General features: G+C 37.1%; 1 protein-coding gene across 1 annotated transcript in view; it reads left to right on the top strand.

Moving 5' to 3' along the window:
- The window catches only part of LOC138683476 (ras GTPase-activating protein 1-like), a 117,148-nt gene that overhangs the window by 57,973 nt on the left and 38,591 nt on the right, over window positions 1-20,584 (top strand). Inside the window, exons 9-18 of the mRNA XM_069775334.1 lie at window positions 138-216; window positions 2,644-2,764; window positions 5,312-5,468; window positions 7,813-7,900; window positions 11,217-11,294; window positions 14,341-14,498; window positions 14,794-14,870; window positions 19,579-19,751; window positions 19,902-20,061; window positions 20,236-20,378. Coding sequence (XP_069631435.1) covers window positions 138-216; window positions 2,644-2,764; window positions 5,312-5,468; window positions 7,813-7,900; window positions 11,217-11,294; window positions 14,341-14,498; window positions 14,794-14,870; window positions 19,579-19,751; window positions 19,902-20,061; window positions 20,236-20,378 — 1,234 coding nt within the window. The remainder of the gene's footprint in view (window positions 1-137; window positions 217-2,643; window positions 2,765-5,311; window positions 5,469-7,812; window positions 7,901-11,216; window positions 11,295-14,340; window positions 14,499-14,793; window positions 14,871-19,578; window positions 19,752-19,901; window positions 20,062-20,235; window positions 20,379-20,584) is intronic.

Below are 20,584 nucleotides of genomic sequence, written 5' to 3'. Positions count from 1 at the left end.
CAAACGAGGTTGATGTTTAACACTTGATTTGTTATAAATTTGTGAGGAAACATAGCGTGATTGGAAAAGCAAATTCTCATACAGAGGAAAAAGTAACTGGTTTAACATTTTAAATCTTATTTTTCTTATTTGAACAGTATTGCTGAGATCATTGAACATTATAGAAAAGAACAGATTGTTGAAGGATATTACCTTAAAGATCCTGTTCCAATGCAGGTAAAACTTCATCTCTGAGCACTTGTTATTGAAGATATTGTCTTAATCCTCAAATATTAATAATATAGGAACTGAATTACGGCAGAGGTATCCATGATAGTTAAACAGCATCATCCCCTCCTGAATTTTTGTTTTGAGCTTGTATGTTTCTTTTATTTTATCCTCATAAGCATTCACTTACGTAAGGTTGGCTTGTAGTAAACATAAGATATGGTAAACTTTGTGCTCTTGGGTGTAAATGCTCCGTCTTGTGCCCCCAGCTCTGGTCCCTGATTGAACCAATGCTGTGCCTTAATACCATGTTGGGGGCGGGGGAGAACTAGGCTGCCCTCTATTCTTCTGTGTCTGGCATCTTTCTTCCCCCAAAGAAAACCCATATGCACAGAAAACCTTCAGAGATGATCAGGGGGCTGGGATCACAGGGTGTGTTCTAGAACATTGTTGCCCCGTAGCATAAATTCATCCTAAGAGACCACCGATAATAAACAAACCACATTGTCTAGTTTTTCATAAAGTTCTAGCTAGTTCTAAAGTATATTTGTATACTTTGTTCCCTATCTATTCTCAAACTTTCCTGTTTTGATGGTTAGAAATTTGGTTTTAATTTCTAACCTAAATAGTTAACCCTTTGTTAGATCTATTTTATTTAGTACAAGGGCATTTCTTCTATTCTCCTTTAGTCAGCTCACTAAGCTGAGCATACCAAATCTCTTTTTTTTGTCTCTTCATAACGTTCTTGTAGTTGCCCTACTACCACCAGTTCCAGTGTGAGTTCATGTTTCTTGAATGTAATGGACCAGAATAACTCAGAATACCATGTCATTAGTAATTCCTTTTTTCTGTGAGAGTACTTACCAGATATATCCTAGAATATTATCTGTGTTATTATCACAGCCACATTATATTATATTGTTTTCTATTGGTAAGTATCAACAAGTGCAAATTTTATGTTGTATTACTAGACTTATGCCTTATTATTCTGATCGTTCCTTTATTGCCAATTGACTTGTCATCAATGCTTCCCAGTTGTCTGCTACTATTAACTCATGCTCTGTAACATGGTTGAGACAAATGTGAGGAAATTTGAATTCCGAGACTGATCCTTGAAAAGCTTCACCTACTAACTTTCCTTGTTCTCTATAATTCTTTTTGGATCATGGCAATCATCTTCACTTTGGCACTTTGTATATCCACTTATGGTTCCTGTATCAATAACTTTTTCTGCGTTGACTAATTTTCCATGTGAGACTGCATCAAATTCTTTTAAGTTATTCAGATATATTTGTGACTTTCCTTTGTTTAAAAAAAAAAGTTATTGGTGGTATAATTACATTTGGTTGTGTGTTCTCCCACGTACTGTCATGCTCTGGTTTTGAAGAAAAAAATTTCAGAAGTCTTGCATGCTATTTGGTTCAATCTTATAGACTTCCTGTTTCTAATTTGAAATTTACTTTAAAACATTTTTCACTAGATCTCTTGTTTTGTACATTGTTTCTTTCATAGCTATGTTATGCAGATTATCTTGAGTTAGTAAAAATTTGGGTATTGCTTCCATTGTGAGTTCTGTAATTCCTATTACTGAAATGTTTTTCATCTTGCCATTGTCATGCTGTTCAAAACCATAATTCTTATAGGTATATGAGGGGGAAGAGAGAAAAGTAGAGTATTTAGTATGGAGCCAGTGCATATATCACTTCATCTCAATACTGTTATCACTGCTTGACAGTCTTGCTTTTCATGTTTTCTTACAGCTAAAGAACTTTTGCTGATCAGCTGACTCAGTAAGGTCAAACTTGGCTTGGCTTTTGGCCATTCTAGCTCAGTATTTACATTTCCAGATGTTAGTTTTCTATGTGAATTTATCCTTTTTCTATTTCCTGTTTCTACTTTCTCCTACTGTTTTTTGTTAGAATGATACTCATTTAGGACATGAGTGCTAATAAGATTAGTGAGGGACTGCAACTTTGTGTGTTAATCATTCAGTTTTAATTGTGATCAGCACCATTCTTGTTGATTCAGAGTTTATCCTTAATTACTCAGTCCCAAAAGCCTTCATAGAAGACAGTTAGAAGCTAAATAACCTTTAAAGACTTGTGTAAATTTTGTATAAATCACTGTGAAAGATGCTGCTTTCTATTTAGTGTTAAAAAAGTAAATACAGATGTTACTTTGTGAAAGTCATTCTGTATTTAAACCTTATTTTTCTTCTCATATTATAATTCTGGCCTAATCATTCCACAAGAAATAGTTATATTACATTTCTGGCAAAGGTATTGTATTAAATTATATTAGTTTAAGACACATGAGAGAACAATAATAAAGCATTGATAGCATTCAATAAAATTTCAGTTGCAGCTTCATAGTGTGCAATTGTTTCACGGTGATTTCTGAGCTTAAAAAAATGTTGATTTCTTCCTTGTTTACCAGCATCAAGAACAAGTGCTTAATGATACAGTGGATGGAAAAGAAATCTACAATACAATTCGTCGCAAAACAAAGGATGCTTTTTATAAAAATATTGTTAAAAAAGGATATCTTCTGAAAAAAAGTGAGTTGTTTGCTTCTATGAAATGTTTTTTTTCTAAAAAACGCAGATATGGATGCATATTTTGTGTAGTACTGGTACTAGTGGAGGCAAAATTGAAGTGAGCAAAAGGTGGTAGAAAGCCTGTAAAAGGTATGAAAGGTTCTTTTTCCTTAAGAAGTACATAAATAGAAAGACATAACACATAAAATGACACGCAATATAAAGATGTTGATTGGCAGTTCTTGCCAAAATATCAGAAAACAGCACAAAAACTAAGCGCCTTTTATCAAAGGTAACATTCAGACTCATTAAATGAAGTACATTTTCATAAAATGTATTCACATTTAATACACAACTTGTTTAAATTTAAGCTGATCACATGGGTTAAAGAGAGCTAGATTAATGTAAATCAGTACATTCACTGGAGACCAGAGCTGGTTTAATTTTGTTATTCCAAGTTAGGCAATATGTTTAATTTAAAATGTATATTCTGGTGTACAAGGTACATTGAGACATTTTTAAGGTTCTAACACTGACACAGTGTCCTGGTTTCAGCTGGGATAGAGTTAATTGTCTTCCTAGCACCTGGTATAATGCTATGTTTTGAGTTGGGTATGAGAAGAATGTTGATAACACTGATGTTTTCAGCTGTTGCTAAGTAGTGTTTAGACTAAAGTCAAGGATTTTTCAGCTTCTCATGCCCAGCCAGCAAGAAAGCTGGAGGGGCACAAGAAGTTGGCACAGGACACAGCCAGGGCACCTGACCCAAACTGGCCAATGGGGTATTCCATACCATGTGATGTCACATCTAGTGTATAAACTGGGGGGAGTGGGGGCAGGGGATCGCCACTCGGGGACTCGCTGGGTGATCGGTGGGTGGTGAGCAATTGCACTGCACATCATTTATACATGCTAATCCTTTTATTATTGCTGTTGTCAATTTATTAGTGTTATCATTATCATTATTAGTTTCTTCTTTTCTGTTCTATTAAACCATTCTTATCTCAACCCACGAGTTTTACTTCTTTTCCCGATTTTCTTCCCCATCCCGCTGGGTGGGGGGAAGTGAGTGAGCAGCTGCATGATACTTAGTTGCTAGCTAAGGTTAAACCATGACACACAGTCAACCTAGCATAGAATAATTGGATTAAAAGCTGCCTGACTCATCTTAATATATCCCTGAAGAATTACCATTGAGCAAGATTTTGAAGTTCTGAGGAAGCTAGTCCCTTTCCAAGTATCATGATTTTAGTTTTTCTGTTTCCACTAAAGTTGATTTAAAAAAAAAAAAAAGAGTAATAATGTTTCTGCATATGATGAAGACAGTAGCTAAATCAATAATTGCCAGATAGTGATCTGGATAGCAAGCAAAAGTGAGAAAGAAGGTAAGCATTTAAATATAGCCAAATTTAAAAGACGCATTCAAAGGAAATAAAAACTAGATCCTCTGAATAAAGTAAGGAAAGCATCTCTTTTCTTGAGAGTGCTAATTCTGAGAGAAGGTGTAGAGGGATGTGGTAGGGTGAGGAATCAGCCAAGAATGAACTTGAAGTGAAAAATCTTTACCTAAAAGGGATAATGAGATACTTTAAATGTGCAAGCAGGAGTACTGAGTAGGTGTGGAGAGATGCGCATACCTGCATACAGAAAAAATTTAATAAAATCACTCTTCCATCTAGTAGAGTATAATAACTGGGTGTTAAAGTTAGTTTTCCAAAACAGTGAGTATTAGTGCTTGTTTATGAAGGACTGTGGTGGATCTATGATGATCAAGTTGAAAATTAAGGCTGAATGTTTTTCTAAAAGGTACTGTGGTTTATGTATGAATTAGTTGCAGAAAGTTCCTTATCAGTTGTAATTCAGAGGATATTAAACAATGATTGATTTATTTTTTGTTTGGTCAGTGGCTAAATCCACATTTTACTGATACATCTAACGTGTTTTCCAACAAACCTTGACATTTAAATCTCCAGTTATTAATTTTTTTTAATGTTTTTTTTTTCTGAAACATGTGGAACTGGTCAAATTTTTGGATATAGGTGTGTTTGGGGCATGGTTCTGATCCAAGTTTGTCTATATTGTATTCCTATTTCTATTCTTCAGTCATTCTGATTTAAGATATTGTGATGCAATCTGTTATGCTGATCAGTTGATTAGAGTTTAGGAATAATTTTCTCATGTCAAGAGAAATCTATTCCTTAATTAAAATAGCCATAATAAATTGGATCACTTACAGCATCACACATTATTTGCAAACTGTATAGACACAGTTTTCCCACTGATATGAACGGAGCTCATATGCACTTGCTTAATCCTGTTGAGATTAATGAAAATGTTTAGAGACCCATCTAATATTGTACTCGAATCTGTGAAGAGGGTCTAGTTTTAGCTACATGCTGCAAAAAATCAAGTATGTATACTGATGTGTTTGCTTAAGCGTGATTAACTGTACATTGTTCTTCTGTTTGTATTTTGACAAAAACCTTACTGCCCTCTTTTTTCTTCATTCACAAAATTTACATTTTCTTTAAAACAATATTGTAACTTCTTACTTGCTTTCCTTTACAGGTAAAGGAAAGAGATGGAAAAACTTGTACTTTATATTGGAGGGAAATGATGCCCAGCTTATTTATTTTGAAAGTGAAAAACGAGCCACAAAACCTAAAGGATTAATAGACCTTAGTGTGTGTTCAGTCTATGGAGTACATGACAGTTTATTTGGCAGGTAGGACACTGGCTTTTAATTCTTGTACATGCAGCAGGACAGTTAACTACTAGTTTGAGGCATATACAAGATATGGACAATATGTCACTATTGAACAAGTTGGCCTGGCACAATAAACTTGCTTTTTGAGCCCTGGTAACTGTCCACGTGTGGGTTTTTTTAGCTTTTGCTGATTGTGAAATAAAAGCGTTGTGACTCTTGGTTCATATTGCATTTTATTCCATAGTTGGTGTAGATTGCAAGAGCATATGTAGGCAGATTTAACTGATTAATGGTAACTTGTTAAGCCATGGCAACTTGATTGCTAGCAACTGTTCATAAACAAGTTCTAGTAAGAAATTTTAGAACTTAGTCTTAAGATTTTCTCATGTAATATGATGTGATAATGATTTGGCCTTTTATATTGTCATTTTTCAATATTGTGTATTAATTGTTCCACATTTCGTATTACAGGCATCAAAAAGATTACAAAGCAACTGTATTGAGGGTTTTAATCCTATTGAACCAAGAATTGATAATATAAAAAATTTTGTCAGTTCCAAAAGATCTGCATTATTTTGTTGATAGGTATTAGAAAGCTAAATTAGTTATATAACTTATCAGTGCTTTTCTATTTAAGAATCAGTAAGAATCAGATTAGACCAACATTAGAGCAGTAAGTTCATATAAGAAAACATTTTACAAATTATTTTTGCAAGGTAATTAGATTCAGAAATCATTTTCACAGTTTCATTTACTGTACTAATTTTGATTATTCAAAATATGTCAACTGCAAGTGATGTGATTATCGGCAAAGAACTTGAGAATCAAAACGCTTTCTGATATCATTGGTAACTAAGATGAAAGAGGTCACATTTTTTTTTTCATTGTTAATTACAAAAAAATGCGCAGTCCTGTGTGATATAGAAGAAAAAGATGCATTTACTCCTACAAATGTTATTATTTTTTTCATAACAGATAGAAAAATGCATTAAACAGAAGCTCTGGTTATTCCATGCATCTTAATATTTATTAAAAGTATTTAATCAACTTTAAGTCTTTTCACAGAGATAATGTGAAGATAGGTGTTTAAAATTAGTGGCATTTCTTAAGCTGCAAAGATCTGGTGTTCTTGCACCATCTGATTTTTATACACTTCTCAATCATTTTGAAAAATCTACACAACTATTGCAATGAGGAGCCATAGATATGAGAGTACCATTTAAAAAAAAAAATTACTGAAATGTTCCTCATATAAGTTGGCAATTATGCAGGAAGCTTTGGTCTAGACTGTAAACAAGGAACATTTTGTTTAATGGTGACTGTCTGTTAAGCAGCTTCTAAGAAACACTCTACTGTGGGTTAAAATGTAGTTGGATAATAAGTAATACTAAAAGTGGGTAGAAGGAGATGCATGGTTGCACCTGCTTGGGAAAGCTGTTGGTGAAGAACTGTAGCTGAGACAAAATTCCTCTTATATTTTAAGTAGGTGGTAAAAACTACCTTTCCCCTTTTCTCAGAAGTACAGTGAGGGCTGTAGCTTTGCATGTCTTTGGTGACAATGATTTAAGTAGCCCTTGACTTGGCTACTTCTTGCCCCCCTCCCCCTCCCCAATCCTCCTGTGGGCATGGCCACAAAATGCTATGCCAGTATTTCCCTAAGCAATGGATGGGGGGAAGGGAAGACTGAAACATCATTTGCAAGTAAAGTAAGATCCTTCATGTAACCCTGTGTTTGGGAGAGCTAAATTCCCTTGAATGTAATATGGAAGGCCGTGAATCAAGTGTGCACTTTAGCTTGTAATGTAACAGTACTAAATATTTTTGATACTTCTTGACAAATGAGTGTAGATACATAAAATGGCAAAGATGTTATAATTGCATTTAAAGCTTTAGAAGTTTATATCACATGTATTCAATGATTAGTATGTGATCCAATACACGTTTTATTGGTTGTGAGAGCTGTGGAACTCGTTCAGATAAGGAATTCCTTATGTTAATATAGTTTCCTGAACTCCTAAAACAACAAATCCATAATGCATGATTAAGTGGTTGGGAACTAATGCTGAACCTATGCATCATTTAAAATGTTTGTGGGGAATAGTCCTCATTAACAAGTCTTTTATGTTATCAGGTGTATTTTGCCTCAACTGTAAGTCAGTATATATGCATATTCAATACAAACTGTTCCAAGTTTCTTAAACATTCTGAAACAAACTAGTTGAACTGCAGTGCAATTTTCTTGAAATTACATAATTCATTCAAACCAAAATGCACTTTTGAAGCATGTAGAAACTTTTCTTGTTTGGGTTTTTCCTGTTTCCAAGTATGATAATGCTACATTTTTGTTTTGTTTGTTTTTAAGGCCAAACTGTTTTCAGATAGTAGTTCAGCACTTCAGTGAAGAGCATTACATCTTTTACTTTGCAGGAGAAACTCCAGAACAAGCACAGGTGAGAGCTTTTGTTGGTAAATATAATTTTAAAAGTAATTTTTTGGTTTGTAGTGTTTAATGATATTATCCTTCTCTAACAGAAAGCAAGCGTACCACAGATGGTGGCTATGTCTACATTAGCAAATATTACCATGCAATAGTAGCAAATCTGTAAGGGAAATAGTTGGTGCTGAGAATCTAACACCTACATTACCTGCGCTTTAGGGATTTTACTTTGGACAAGTTCTAGTCTGGTTCCATGGACTGAACTTCCATTAGTTTCCATTAGATATTTCTGGAGAATATCTTTTGGAGTAGTTCAGTCCAAAAAAAAATGTTTGCTCTCCAACACTCTTCCATGTAATGAACTAGAGCATGGTAAGTGGGAGTTTCGCTTCAAGATCACATTCCTGATATGAACTAAAATGCTAATGCAGGTATGCCCACCAATCAAAATCTATTGAGCCTTTTACAATTATTTGTCCTGTCCATAAATTGGTTGTTGTTCATAGTCTTAGGCCCTGATCTTGCACGAAAAATAAGGCGTTTTTTGTTTTACATTGGTATCATTTAGTTATTAGCTCTCTAGCAGTTAATGTTTGCTGATTAAGAATTGTAGGAATGGAGTCTAATTCTCTAAAAGTCACTCACCAACAGTAGAGCATATGGAAGATGTGACAATGTTCTTATTCATGAAGTTGTTTTGGTATTCCAGAGCTCTGAAATATACCTGTTGTGTCAGAAGTTAAGCTATGCATTTGATTTTATTTAAGAATGTGTAGTAGGCAGAATATCCTGTTGTATTGGGTTTGTGTGGCAAGGTTTTGGTAGCAGGGGGGTTACAGGGGTGGCTTCTGTGAGAAGCTGCTAGAAGCTTCCCCTAGGTCCGACAGAGCCAATGCTACCTAGCTCCAAGACAGATGCGCTGCTGGCCAAGGCTGAGCCAATCAGCAACAGTGGTAGCACATCTGTGATAACATATTTAAGAAAGTGAAAAAAGTTGCTGCGGCACAGAAACTGCAGCTGGAGAGAGGAGTGAGAACATGTAAGAGAAACAACCCTGCAGACACCAAGGTCAGTGAAGAAGGAGGGGGAGGAAGTGCTCCAGGCACCAGAGCAGAGATTCCCCTGCAGCCCGTGGTGAAGACCATGGTGAGGCAGGCTGTCCCCCTGCAGCCCATGGAGGTCCCCACGTGGAGCAGGTGGATGCCCGAAGGAGGCTGTGACCCTGTGGGAAGCCCAGGCTGGAGCAGGCTCCTGGCAGGACCTGTGGACCCGTGGAGAGAGGAGCCCACGTAGGAGCAGGTTTTCTGGCAGGACTTGTGAACCTGCAGGGGACCCACGCTGGAGCAGTGTGCTCCTGAAGGACTGCACCCTGCAGAAGGGACCCATGCTGGAGCAGTTCATGAAGAAATGTAGCCCGTGGGAAGGACTCACGTTGGAGAAGTTGGTGAAGGACTGTCTCCCGTGGGAGGGACCCCACGCTGGAGCAGGGGAAGAGTGTGAAGAGTCCTCCCCTTGAGGAGGAAGGAGCGGCAGAGACAATGTGTGATGAACTGACCGCAACTCCCATTCCCTGTCCCCCTGCACCACTTTGGGGGAGGAGGTAGAGAACTCAGGTGTAAAGTTGTGCCTGGGAAGAAGGGAGGGGTGGGGGGAAGGTGTTTTAAGATTTGGTTTTATTTCTCATTATCCTACTGTGATTAGATTGGTAATAAGTTAAATTAATTTTCCCCGAGTCAAGTCTGTTTTGCCCGTGACAGTAATTGCTGAGTGATCTCCCTGTCCTTATCTCGACCCACGAGCCTTTCGTTATATTTTCTCTCCCCTGTCCAGCTGAGGAGGGGGAGTGATAGAATGGCTTTGGTGGGCACCTGGCCTCCAGCCAGGGTCAACCCACTACACCTGTCCTGTTTTCTGAACATTTGGTGTAATCTGCTTTTGGTTTAGATTTGCTTAACGCTTAAGCTGTTTACTGCATTTATACAGAATACTGGGATTTCTTTTATAAAATGATTCTGGTTTGGGCAAGTCAGATGTTTTACTGATACTTCCGTTCTCAGAAGTTACAGCTGTCTGTACCTTGTAACATTTCACAGAAGAATAGTTTTGTTGGTATAGTAAGGAAAACTCGATGAGTTTTATAGAATGTGGTAAATATCAAAGCAGCTGTCCAACGGATTGCATGTTGTCTGAGGTTTGTACAAACCATTAAGTGAATGTAATGTAGAGTGTAGCCTCATATGCTAGTGTCATTGTGCATACTATGGTGTATTGTTCATACTTGCTGCTGTAAACTTTGGCATTTAAGGGGATAGGTTTTCCTGTTAGGAAGGGGAATAAAGATGACTTTGTATCTAGGAAATATTTAGATTAATTTAGAGTATTTAGTAGGTCCTATGGTTCTTTATTTGCTTTTCCTTATTTGAATAAGAAAGCAAGCTAATAAAAATGTGATGCATAGTTGACAATTCTTCCTTTTGTGGAAGGTTTTGAAAGCTAAAACTTTACTCCCACTGTGGTTTACCTGAGAATAGCTGCAATATAGAATGTACCTGTATTTTAAAAACGTGGAAGGTAATGTAAAGGGTAAGACTGAAAATGTTTTTTTCTTTATTAATATTATTAAATTGTACTTTGAGAGTAGGTAGCAGATCTTTGAGCTACACCCTTATGAATGTTAGTCAAAGCCTAAATTTTGTGCTTCATAAGAGCTTACAAAATTTGGGGGGGGGTGTGAAAACATGGGAATGAGGCTATAGCATATCTTCCAACTTCTGAAGTATCTACTCTGCTTTATGTATTTGTGAGCAGAGAGAATGGGGGTGTAGGTTATATTTTTCAGTGTTTTTCTGTTAATGCTGCTTTTTTTTTTTTTTTTTTGAAGCATGTGGAGTAAAATACAACTGAACTATAAAAATAGAGGAGAGAATGATCAGAACAGTTTGACTTGTTGACTTATTTTCTCAGAAGCAACCAAGTCTTGCTTCATTTTATATACCATTTTTTATTTAATTCAATATGACTAATCTGGAATATTGATAAAGGTCACACTGTATATCCATTAGTAATGCTTGATATTTCTAAACCAGACACTTTCAGATTTGCAAATGTTTATTTAGTTTTACTGAGAAAGATATGATTTTTACTTTGCTATTCAAATTTTCATACTTTGAATTGCATACAAGTTGGTTCTTTTTAAGCTAAAGAAACAACTTCAGATACTTCAGTGAGGGTTTTTTTTGGGTTTTTTTTTTTTTTTTAGACATGTCTGTTCTACTGCAAGAAGCTGAATCTGACTTTTTGTTACACTGTTTTGTGCCTTTCTCTCTTAGGACTGGATGAAGGCTCTGCAGATGTTTTGCAGTTTAAGAAAAAACAGTCCAGGGACATCAAATAAACGTCTACGTCAGGTGAAGTTATATAGATACGGGAGGGGGAGAGTTGGTCTCCTTGTTGCAAAATGATGATGATACATCTCGGAACGTTCCTTTCAACAATAGTACATCCTGCGTGTACTTTCTTTTTCTTGGAGTGTTGTGGTTTAACCCCAGCCAGCAACTAAGTACCACGCAGTCACTCACTCGCTTCCCCCCACCCAGTGGGATGGGGGAGAGAATCGGGGAAAAAGAGTAAAACTCATGGGTTCAGATAAGAATGGTTTAATAGAACAGAAAAGAAGAAACTAATAATGATAACACTAATAAAATGACAACAGCAATAATAAAAGGATTGGAATATACAAATGATGCACAGTGCAATTGCTCACCACCCACCGATCGACACCCAGCGAGTCCCCGAGCAGCGATTCCCCCGCCCCCACTCCCCCCAGTTTATATACTAGATGGGACGTCACATGGTATGGAATACACCATTGGCCAGTTTGGGTCAGCTGCCCTGGCTGTGTCCCCTCCCAACTTCTTGTGCCCCTCCAGCCTTCTTGTTGGCTGGGCATGAGAAGCTGAAAAATCCTTGACTTTAGACTAAACATTACTGAGCAACAACTGAAAACATCAGTGTTATCAGCATTCTTTGCATACTGAACTCAAAACATAGCACTGTACCAGCTACTAGGAAGACAATTAACTCTATCCCAGCTGAAACCAGGACACGGAGTTATGCAGTACCTTTGTTAAACCAACTGGAATGACTTCCACTGTATTATAATATCTAGAACAAAATGTTTTTGGGCAATTGGCAGATGCTTTTCTAGGTATTAATTTCTGACCACATTTCAGTAAAAGTGTCAACAGTTCAGTATTTGTATTGTTTTAACTCTTACAATTCACCAGATTTGACAGGCTTATGTCACATGTAACCAGAATACTAGTATAACTAATATTCATTTTTCAGTGACAAATACATGCTGAACTGTGATTATGGTGTAATTTCTTTTGGTCTCTTGAGAGTACTGTTGTGGCCAGAATTTCTTTCAGAGGTGAAGGACAGATAGTCATAAATGGCTACATCAGTGATGATTGGAGAATAACAGGAATCAAGAATCCTTCGTATATTTGAATGCTACGAATGTTAGAAGTAGCTGTTTTATCAGTCTATGGAAAAAGGAATAAATTTTTTTCTTAGGAAATGCAGAATTATTCTGTGGTCAGCATTAAAGATGACTGAATACTTCTGAAGAACTAAAATAAATTAGGTAAATTGATATATGAACTGGCAGAAGAAATTGGGAGCCACAAAAGCGAAGCACCTACAGAGTGATCATCTGAACTAATTCTGTACTTCCAAAAGCAAAGAAAATGTTAGGCTGCATGAAAGAATAGAATAGAAAGTAGATGCTATTTAATATTTATGGTATTCTCATTTAGGATACAGTTAGTTTTGATCATCTTATATCAAAATGCATGAAGGAAATGAGAAAATTATTTTTATTATAGGCTGGAATGAGTAAAAGAATTTCCAAGTAAATAAGTGTGGGAAGTATTGCACTATTTAGAGAGGTGAAAAGTATAAAAAGCACGAATGATCAAGGTACATAAAGTGTATAAATATAAAAAAATCATACTTCCATGACTGTCTTACAGAAATTATATCAGTTTCAGGGTTTCTTGAACTGCCCTTTGAAACTTCTGATACTGAATATTTGGATTTAAATGAAATTTTGACCTGATCAAGTATGATATTTCCTGTATTTGTCTAAATTGACTTCAGTTGATATTAGTAGATATTTGATTAAGCTATGAATTACATGCAGTTTAGAAGTTTGTAAAATAGTAAACTGTTTAAAATGTATTTAATATAAATTATTTCAGAAAGTTCACTTCTCTTTTTTTGGAAATTGAGTTTCATGTGCTATTATTTTGAGAATCTATGGTACAAACTAATATCTTCCTTTTAACAGGGAGAAAACAGTGTAGTGTGTTAAACAAGGGTATTTTATGTAATCTACTGTTGTTTAGAATAGAATAGAATATTTCAGTTGGGAGGGACCTACAACGATCATCTAGTCCAACTGCCTGACTGCTTCAGGGCTGATCAATAGGTAAAGCATAGTATTAAGGGCATTGTCCAAATGCCTCTTAAACACTGACAGGCACAGGGCATTGACCACCTCTCTAGGAAGACTGTTCCAGTGTTTGACCACCCTCTCGGTAAAGAATTGTTTTCTATTGTCAAGTCTGAACCTCCCCTGGCGCAGCTTTGAACCATTCCCATGTGTCCTGTCACTGGATACCAGGGAGAAGAGATCAGCACCTCCCTCTCCACTTCCCCTCCTCAGGAAGCTGTAGAGAGCAATGAGGTCGCCACTCAGCCTCCTTCTCTCCAAACTAGACAAACCCAAAGTCCTTAGCTGCTCCTCATAGGACATGCCTTCCAGCCCTTTCACCAGCTTTGTTGCCCTCCTCTGGACGCATTCAAGGACCTTAACATTCTTCTTAAATTGTGGGGCCTAGAACTGCACACAATAGTCAAGGTGAGGCTGCACCAACGCTAAATACAGAGGGATAATCACCTCTTTTTACCGGCTGGTTATGCTGTGTTTAATGCACCCCAGGATGTGGTTAGCCCTCTTGGCTGCCAGGGCACGCTGCTGACTCATGTTGAGCCCAATCTGTTAGGAAAGCAACAAATATGGCATTGTGTGTGGAGTTGTCCATGGGTCTTAAGATACAAGTCTTTGACTTCAGTAGAATTTTCTATGCATAGAAAAGTTAGTACTTGCAAATCTTAATGTCTCGTAGTGATGGTTTTAAAAGTAAAAAATAAGATGAGTTAAAACTATGGTGCTGGAGGTTTATTTTCAAGTTATTTGAGTTGGTCTTAATTTGTGACTGGTGCCTCTTAAAATCTTGTTCCATTATTCCTGTTCCCTGCTCTTTCTATTACAAAATTATATTTTGTATTTAATATTTATACCTTAACATTAAGCCTTCACATGGGGGGGAATTCCATTCTTTCTTTTTTAAAAAAAAAGAAATAAATTTTGTGTATTTTCTTTAGGTCAGCAGTCTTATTTTGCATGTAGAAGAAGCTCATACGCTCCCAGTAAAACATTTTACTAATCCATATTGTAACATCTACCTGAATAGTGTCCAGGTAGCAAAAACACATATCAGAGAAGGGCAGAACCCTGTATGGTCAGAAGAATTTGTCTTTGAGTAAGTCTTAATCTTATTGAATTATTGAATTTCACTTGAAAGTTGAATTGCATTTAAGATTCTTTACGCTGTATTGTTTTGCATATGCTTTTTAAAAATACTGTATGCATGGTTATATAGCAGCCACCTTTCAGCCACAAATGCACGGGTAGAATTTTGTGTATGCATCTATGTATCTTTGTTAATATAATTGTCTTTGGCTTATCATGAGAACTCAGAATTGAAATAACTTTAGAATAAGTTTAAATGTTGGCCAAATATAGTATTAATTGAGGCTTTCTGTCTTTTCCCCTAGTGATCTTTCATCTGATATTAATAGATTTGAGATAAGTCTTAGTAACAAAACAAAGAAAAGTAAAGATCCAGATATATGTAAGTATTTTTCTGTAAAAGATGCGTATATATTGCAACAATGGATAGAATTTTCATTGCTCATCAAACACTGTCACAAGAGAATTAAGTATATTCTGTGATTGCTATACAGCTTTATTGGTATGTTTTGGATGTCTGTTACTGACTCTGCATTAATGTTTTTACAATAAGAACCTGCATGTTTTTTAGTAGTAAAATGCACAGTAATCCAATCCTGTGTATCTGATGGCTTTTCTAGCTCTATTCCAGTATACCTATTATGTTATGCTGTGACCATGTTTACAAAAAAAAAAAAAAAGAGGAAAGAGAAGCTGTCAGAATTAATCTGCTCCATAAAATGTTACATTCCACTAAGTTAATTTCTTTAATCTGTTTTAAGCCCAACTGTGTGGAATTTCTTTTGTCCTTTTCAGGTTTTTTTGTTGGTTCCAGTGAGAAAGAGGGAGGAAAGGTAGTACTTTCCTCACTTAAAAATAAATAAATAAAAATCCAACTTGACAGTCTGTAGAACAAAATTTGCTTCAGTCCTCTGTCATCCTGTTTTTCCCCCCCATTCTCTCTCATCTGTGTTCCCAAGAATTTACTTTCCTCCTGTTAAGTACACAGCTTCTTCAGCTGTTTTGTTTTTATTTTTCTATTCCAGTGAACTACTAGCAAGATGGTAAGACTTATCAGCTTTCAAAAAAAAAAAACAAACCCAAACCAAAAAAACCCCAAACAAACCCAAACCAAAAACCCTCCCCAGAAAACCCACACCTGGATTCTGAGCCACACAATGTGGTTTTTTGGCTTTCAAGGTATTTTGTTTCCCACCATACTTGTCTTGTAACTTCAGCCCTTTGCATCCTCTCTGTTGCCTGCAGTGCAGACACCCTCCTGCCCAAGATTTGTTCCAAGTACTTTTCTGTTGTGTTCAGACCTGTCCCAAAGCCTGGCACAGCATTTATAATCTGTTGCTGTTGGCTTTGGTTTGCATGTATTGTGTTACTGGCCTGTTATGTTTGCCTCAGTGTCAATTTCTTTCTCTTTTTTTTCCTCTTAAAGAAAAGATTTGTAGGGAAACCTTGACCAAAGTAGAAGAAATACTTCTAAGACTGAATGCTCTTGCGGAACCTAATTCAATTTCAAAACTCTTGCCCTTTCCTCTGACTAGAAAAGTTTCTGCATAGCAGAAGTGTCGTGGTTTAACCCCAGTCATCAACTAAGCACCATGCAGATGCTCACTCACTTCTCCCCCACCCAGTGGGATGGGGGAGAGAATCGGGAAAAGTAGTAAAACTCGTGGGTTGAGATAAGAACGGTTTAATAGAACAGAAAAGAAGAAACTAATAATGATAATGATAACACTAATAAAATGACAATAGTAATAATAAAAGGACTGGAATATACAAGTGATGCACAATGCAATTGCTCACCACCTGCTGATCAACACCCAATTAGTCCCCGAGCAGCAATCCCCCCACCCCCACTCCCCCGTTTATATACTAGACATGATGTCACATGGTATGGAATACCCTGTTGGCCACTTTGGGTCAGGTGCCCTGGCTGTGTCCTGTGCCAACTTCTTGTGCCCCTCCAGCTTTCTCACTGGCTGGGCATGAGAAGCTGAAAAATCCTTGACTATAGTCTAAACATTACTTAGCAACAACTGAAAACATCAGTGTTATCAACATTCTTTGCATACTGAACTCAAAACATAGCACTGTACCAGCTACTAGGAAGACAGTTAACTCTATCCCAGCTGAAACCAGGACAAGAAGGAAAAATGTATTTCATTTGACAGACAAAAGGACTTTCTAATTGCAGTTGTGACCTTGTTCTTGCACAGTCCTTCGATTCATTTGAGCCAGAAAATTCTTAATCTGGGCCAAAGCTTTGGTTAGTAAAAGAACCTTTCAAAGGATAATTCATGAATGGAATACTTTGGTAAATTCTTTTAAAGTGTTTTTGTAGTTTCCTTCTCGCTGTCCAGATTAAGGAGACTGCTATATTTAGATGTATCCAACTGGTGGAAGGTTATAGATTGTTTCCTTATCTAGGTCAGGAGGATTGGCAATGTTTCTTGATTATGGTTAGGTAGACTCTTAGAGCATAACCTACCAGTCCTTTCATTTTGGTGTAAGGATTAGACCATATCAACTTGAATTAACAAGCATCTCTGCCTAGATCCTCATACCTATTAAATATTTTAAGTATATGGGGGGAAAATTGAGCTAAAAGATACCTTATCCAACTTGCCTGTGTGCTGTGTTGCCTAAACCCTTAACCTCTCCAAAAGCAAGAAAATTGGTTGGTTACCTTTCTGAACATTTCTCCTTTGTAGCCACAGTTATTAAACATAGGTTGCTCTGAAGTGGGAGTAATGCGAGGTTCATCTTCCCAGCTAACCCATTAAGTTAACTTTCCTGCTTGTTTTTCCTGTCATAAAGCAGACTGAGGACCCGAAAATCTAGTATTGGTTTCACTGCTTTTTCTTCCATTGTAACACACAAAACTAAATACCAAAATGATACAAGTATGAGGGCTATTTTTTTCAGTATTTGTGATGGGTTGAACTTGGCTGGCTGTCAGGTGTCCATCAAGATCCTCTCTCACTCCCCCTCCTCAGTGGGACAGGAGGAGAAAATAAGATGAAAAACTCGTGGGTCAAGATAAAGGCAGCTTAATAAAGAAAAGCAAAGGCTGCACGTGGAAGCAAAGGAAAACAAAAAGATTTATTCTCTATTTCCCATCAGCAAGCGATGTCCAGCCACTTCCTGGGAAGTAAAGAAAAGCAAAGGCTGCACGTGGAAGCAAAGGAAAACAAAAAGATTTATTCTCTATTTCCCATCAGCAAGCGATGTCCAGCCACTTCCTGGGAAGTAGGGCCTCAGTGTGCATAGTGGTTGCTTTGGAAGACAAACACCTTAATAACGAATGCCCCCCTCTCCTCCTTTCTCTTAGCTTTTATTGCTGAGCATGACATCATATGGTATGGAATATCCCTTTGGTCAGTTTGGGTCAGCTGTCCTGGCTATGTCCCCTCCCAACCTTTTGCCCACCCCCAGCCTGCTGGCCTTTGAGGAGTGGGGTTGGAGAGACAGCCTTGATGCTGTGGGAGCACTGCTCAGCAGTAGCCAAAACGGGTTTGTTATCAACACCTTTCTAGCTACAGATACAGAGCACAGCACTATGAGGGCTGCTATGGGGAAAGTTAACTCCATCCCAGCAGACCCAATATAGGCATTTAAAAATATTTCTTTAGTTTTCAAGTCTTTCACTTTGAAATTTGCCTATTATGAGCGTTCATTACATTATTATTTTTGTATTTTTGCTTTTAAAAGGTATTTCAAATATTCAGAAATTATACTAAACACTTTAGCATCAGTTCTACTTGTTTTCTTTGTTTCTCTAACAGTTTGTTAATAATATATTCAAATAAATATATAAATATGGCTTGGAAAAAAACCCACAAAACCTCTGGAATATATTGTTAGATTTCATCTGTTCCTACTGAAAATTGGGATGCTCAAATTTGATCAGACAGTTAAATCAGTAAATGCCTTAGGGCAGTTCCACATAGGGTTCAGCTGGAATGGAAGTTCTGGTGTGGTTTTGCACCAGGATAGTTGGTTAATTTCAGATTAATTCACGTTGAAAAAGAAAATGGTTTTATATTAGAGGCAGTCACCTCATGCAGTCAAGTCTGTAGAGCAAAATCATAGAATCATAGAATGGTTTGGGTTGGAAGGGACCTTAAAGATCATCTAGTTCGAACCCCCCTGCCATGGGCAGGGATACCTTCCACTCGATCAGGTTGCTCAAACCCTCGTCCAACCTGGCCTTGAACACTTCCAGGGAGGAGGTATCCACAACTTCTCTGGGCAACCTGTTCCAGTGTTTCACCACCTCACAGTAAAGAATTTCTTCCTAATATCTAATTGTCGTGGTTTAACCCCAGCCAGCAACTAAGCACCACGCAGCTGCTTGCTCACTCCCCCAACCCAGTGGGATGGGGGAGAGCATGGGAAAAAAAGTAAAACTGATGGGTTGAGATAAGAATAGTTTAATAGAACAGAAAAGAAGAAACTAATAATGATAATAATAACAATAATAAAATGACAATAATAATAATAATAATAATAATAAAAGGATTGGAATATACAAAACAGGTGATGCACAATGCAGTTGCTCACCACTCGCTGACCGATGCGCAGTTAGTTCCCGAGCAGCAATCCCTCCCAAGCCAACTCCCTGCAGTTTATATACTGGGCATGATGTCACATGGTATGGAATACCCTTTTGGCCAGTTTGGGTCAGCTGCCCTGGCTGTGTCCCCTCCCAACTTCTTGTTCCCCTCCAGCCTTCTTGCTGGCTGGGCATCACAAGCTGAAAAATCCTTGACTTAGTCTAAACACTACTTAGCAACAACTGAAACCATCAGTGTGTTATCAACATTCTTCTCATACTGAACCCAAGACATAACACTATACCATCTGCTAGAAAGGAAATTAACTCTATCCCAGCCAAAACCAGGATGCTGATCTAAATCTGCCCTCTACCATCTAAGAGATAATCTGACAATATATTTGATGGCACAAATTTTGATTGTTTTTATTAATACTCTTTTGCTGAAACAAGATGATGTGCTGAAAACAAACTCTTTTTTATTCAATGCTAGCACTGTTTTGCTGGAGATAACCTACTTAACAATGCTTTTTTCCTAAAGTGTTTATGCGTTGCCAATTAAGCCGATTACAGAAAGGACATGCAACAGATGAGTGGTTTCAACTCAGTTCCCATATACCACTGAAGGGTATTGAGCCAGGATCTTTGCGTGTTCGAGCAAGATATTCTATGGAGAAGATCATGCCAGAAGAGGAGTACAGTGAGTTTAAAGAGGTATTAAGTTTGTTTCCTTAGTTTTTCAAAATTCACTTTCTTTGTTGTTTGAGAGAGATTTCAATAACACTAGTAGACATCGCTAAGTAGTATTTGTAGTGACTGTCGTGTTAGGACAAGTTTCTGAACATTATTCCGGTTTTCTTTCAGCTCATACTCCAGAAAGAGATGCATGTGGTCTATGCCTTATCACATGTTTGTGGACAAGATAGAACATTGTTGGCTGGCATTTTATTGAAGATTTTTCTTCATGAAAAGCTTGAGTCACTATTGTTACGAGCACTAAATGACAGGGAAATAAGCATGGAAGGTACTGTACTAATTGCACTAACATTTACTGAAACTCTGGTGAGGGAAGGGCTCCCATGTCTTCATTTCCATCTCCTCCCTTAATTACATCATATATCAAACTGTGAACACAGCATATTTTTTCCTCTGCTTTTTGTTGTCTCTTTTTCCCAATTTTTCACTTTATTTTTTTCAGATGAAGCTACTACTTTGTTTCGTGCCACCACTTTAGCAAGTACGCTTATGGAGCAATATATGAAAGCCACAGCAACACGTTTTGTTCACCATGCACTGAAAGACAGTATATTAAAGATAATGGAGAGCAAGCAGTCCTGTGAGGTGATACCTTGAACTATGTTTTTTTTTAAATTTTGATTTGTTGAAATTATGATCTACTGGTTGTTTGCTTTGGAAGCATTTATTAATCCTTCAGAAATAATTTCAATACTGGAACTGAACTGATTATGAGTTTTTTCTAAATGTTAGCTTGAACAATCTTCATAGCATCACTTTTAAATAATTTTTTAAACTCAAATTTCTTTAAA

The sequence above is a fragment of the Haliaeetus albicilla genome, chromosome W (genome assembly GCF_947461875.1).
Source record: "Haliaeetus albicilla chromosome W, bHalAlb1.1, whole genome shotgun sequence".
In the NCBI taxonomy this organism is placed as follows: domain Eukaryota; kingdom Metazoa; phylum Chordata; class Aves; order Accipitriformes; family Accipitridae; genus Haliaeetus; species Haliaeetus albicilla.
Note: the sequence above shows the minus strand (reverse complement) of the source record. Positions and strands in the feature narration are given on the sequence as shown.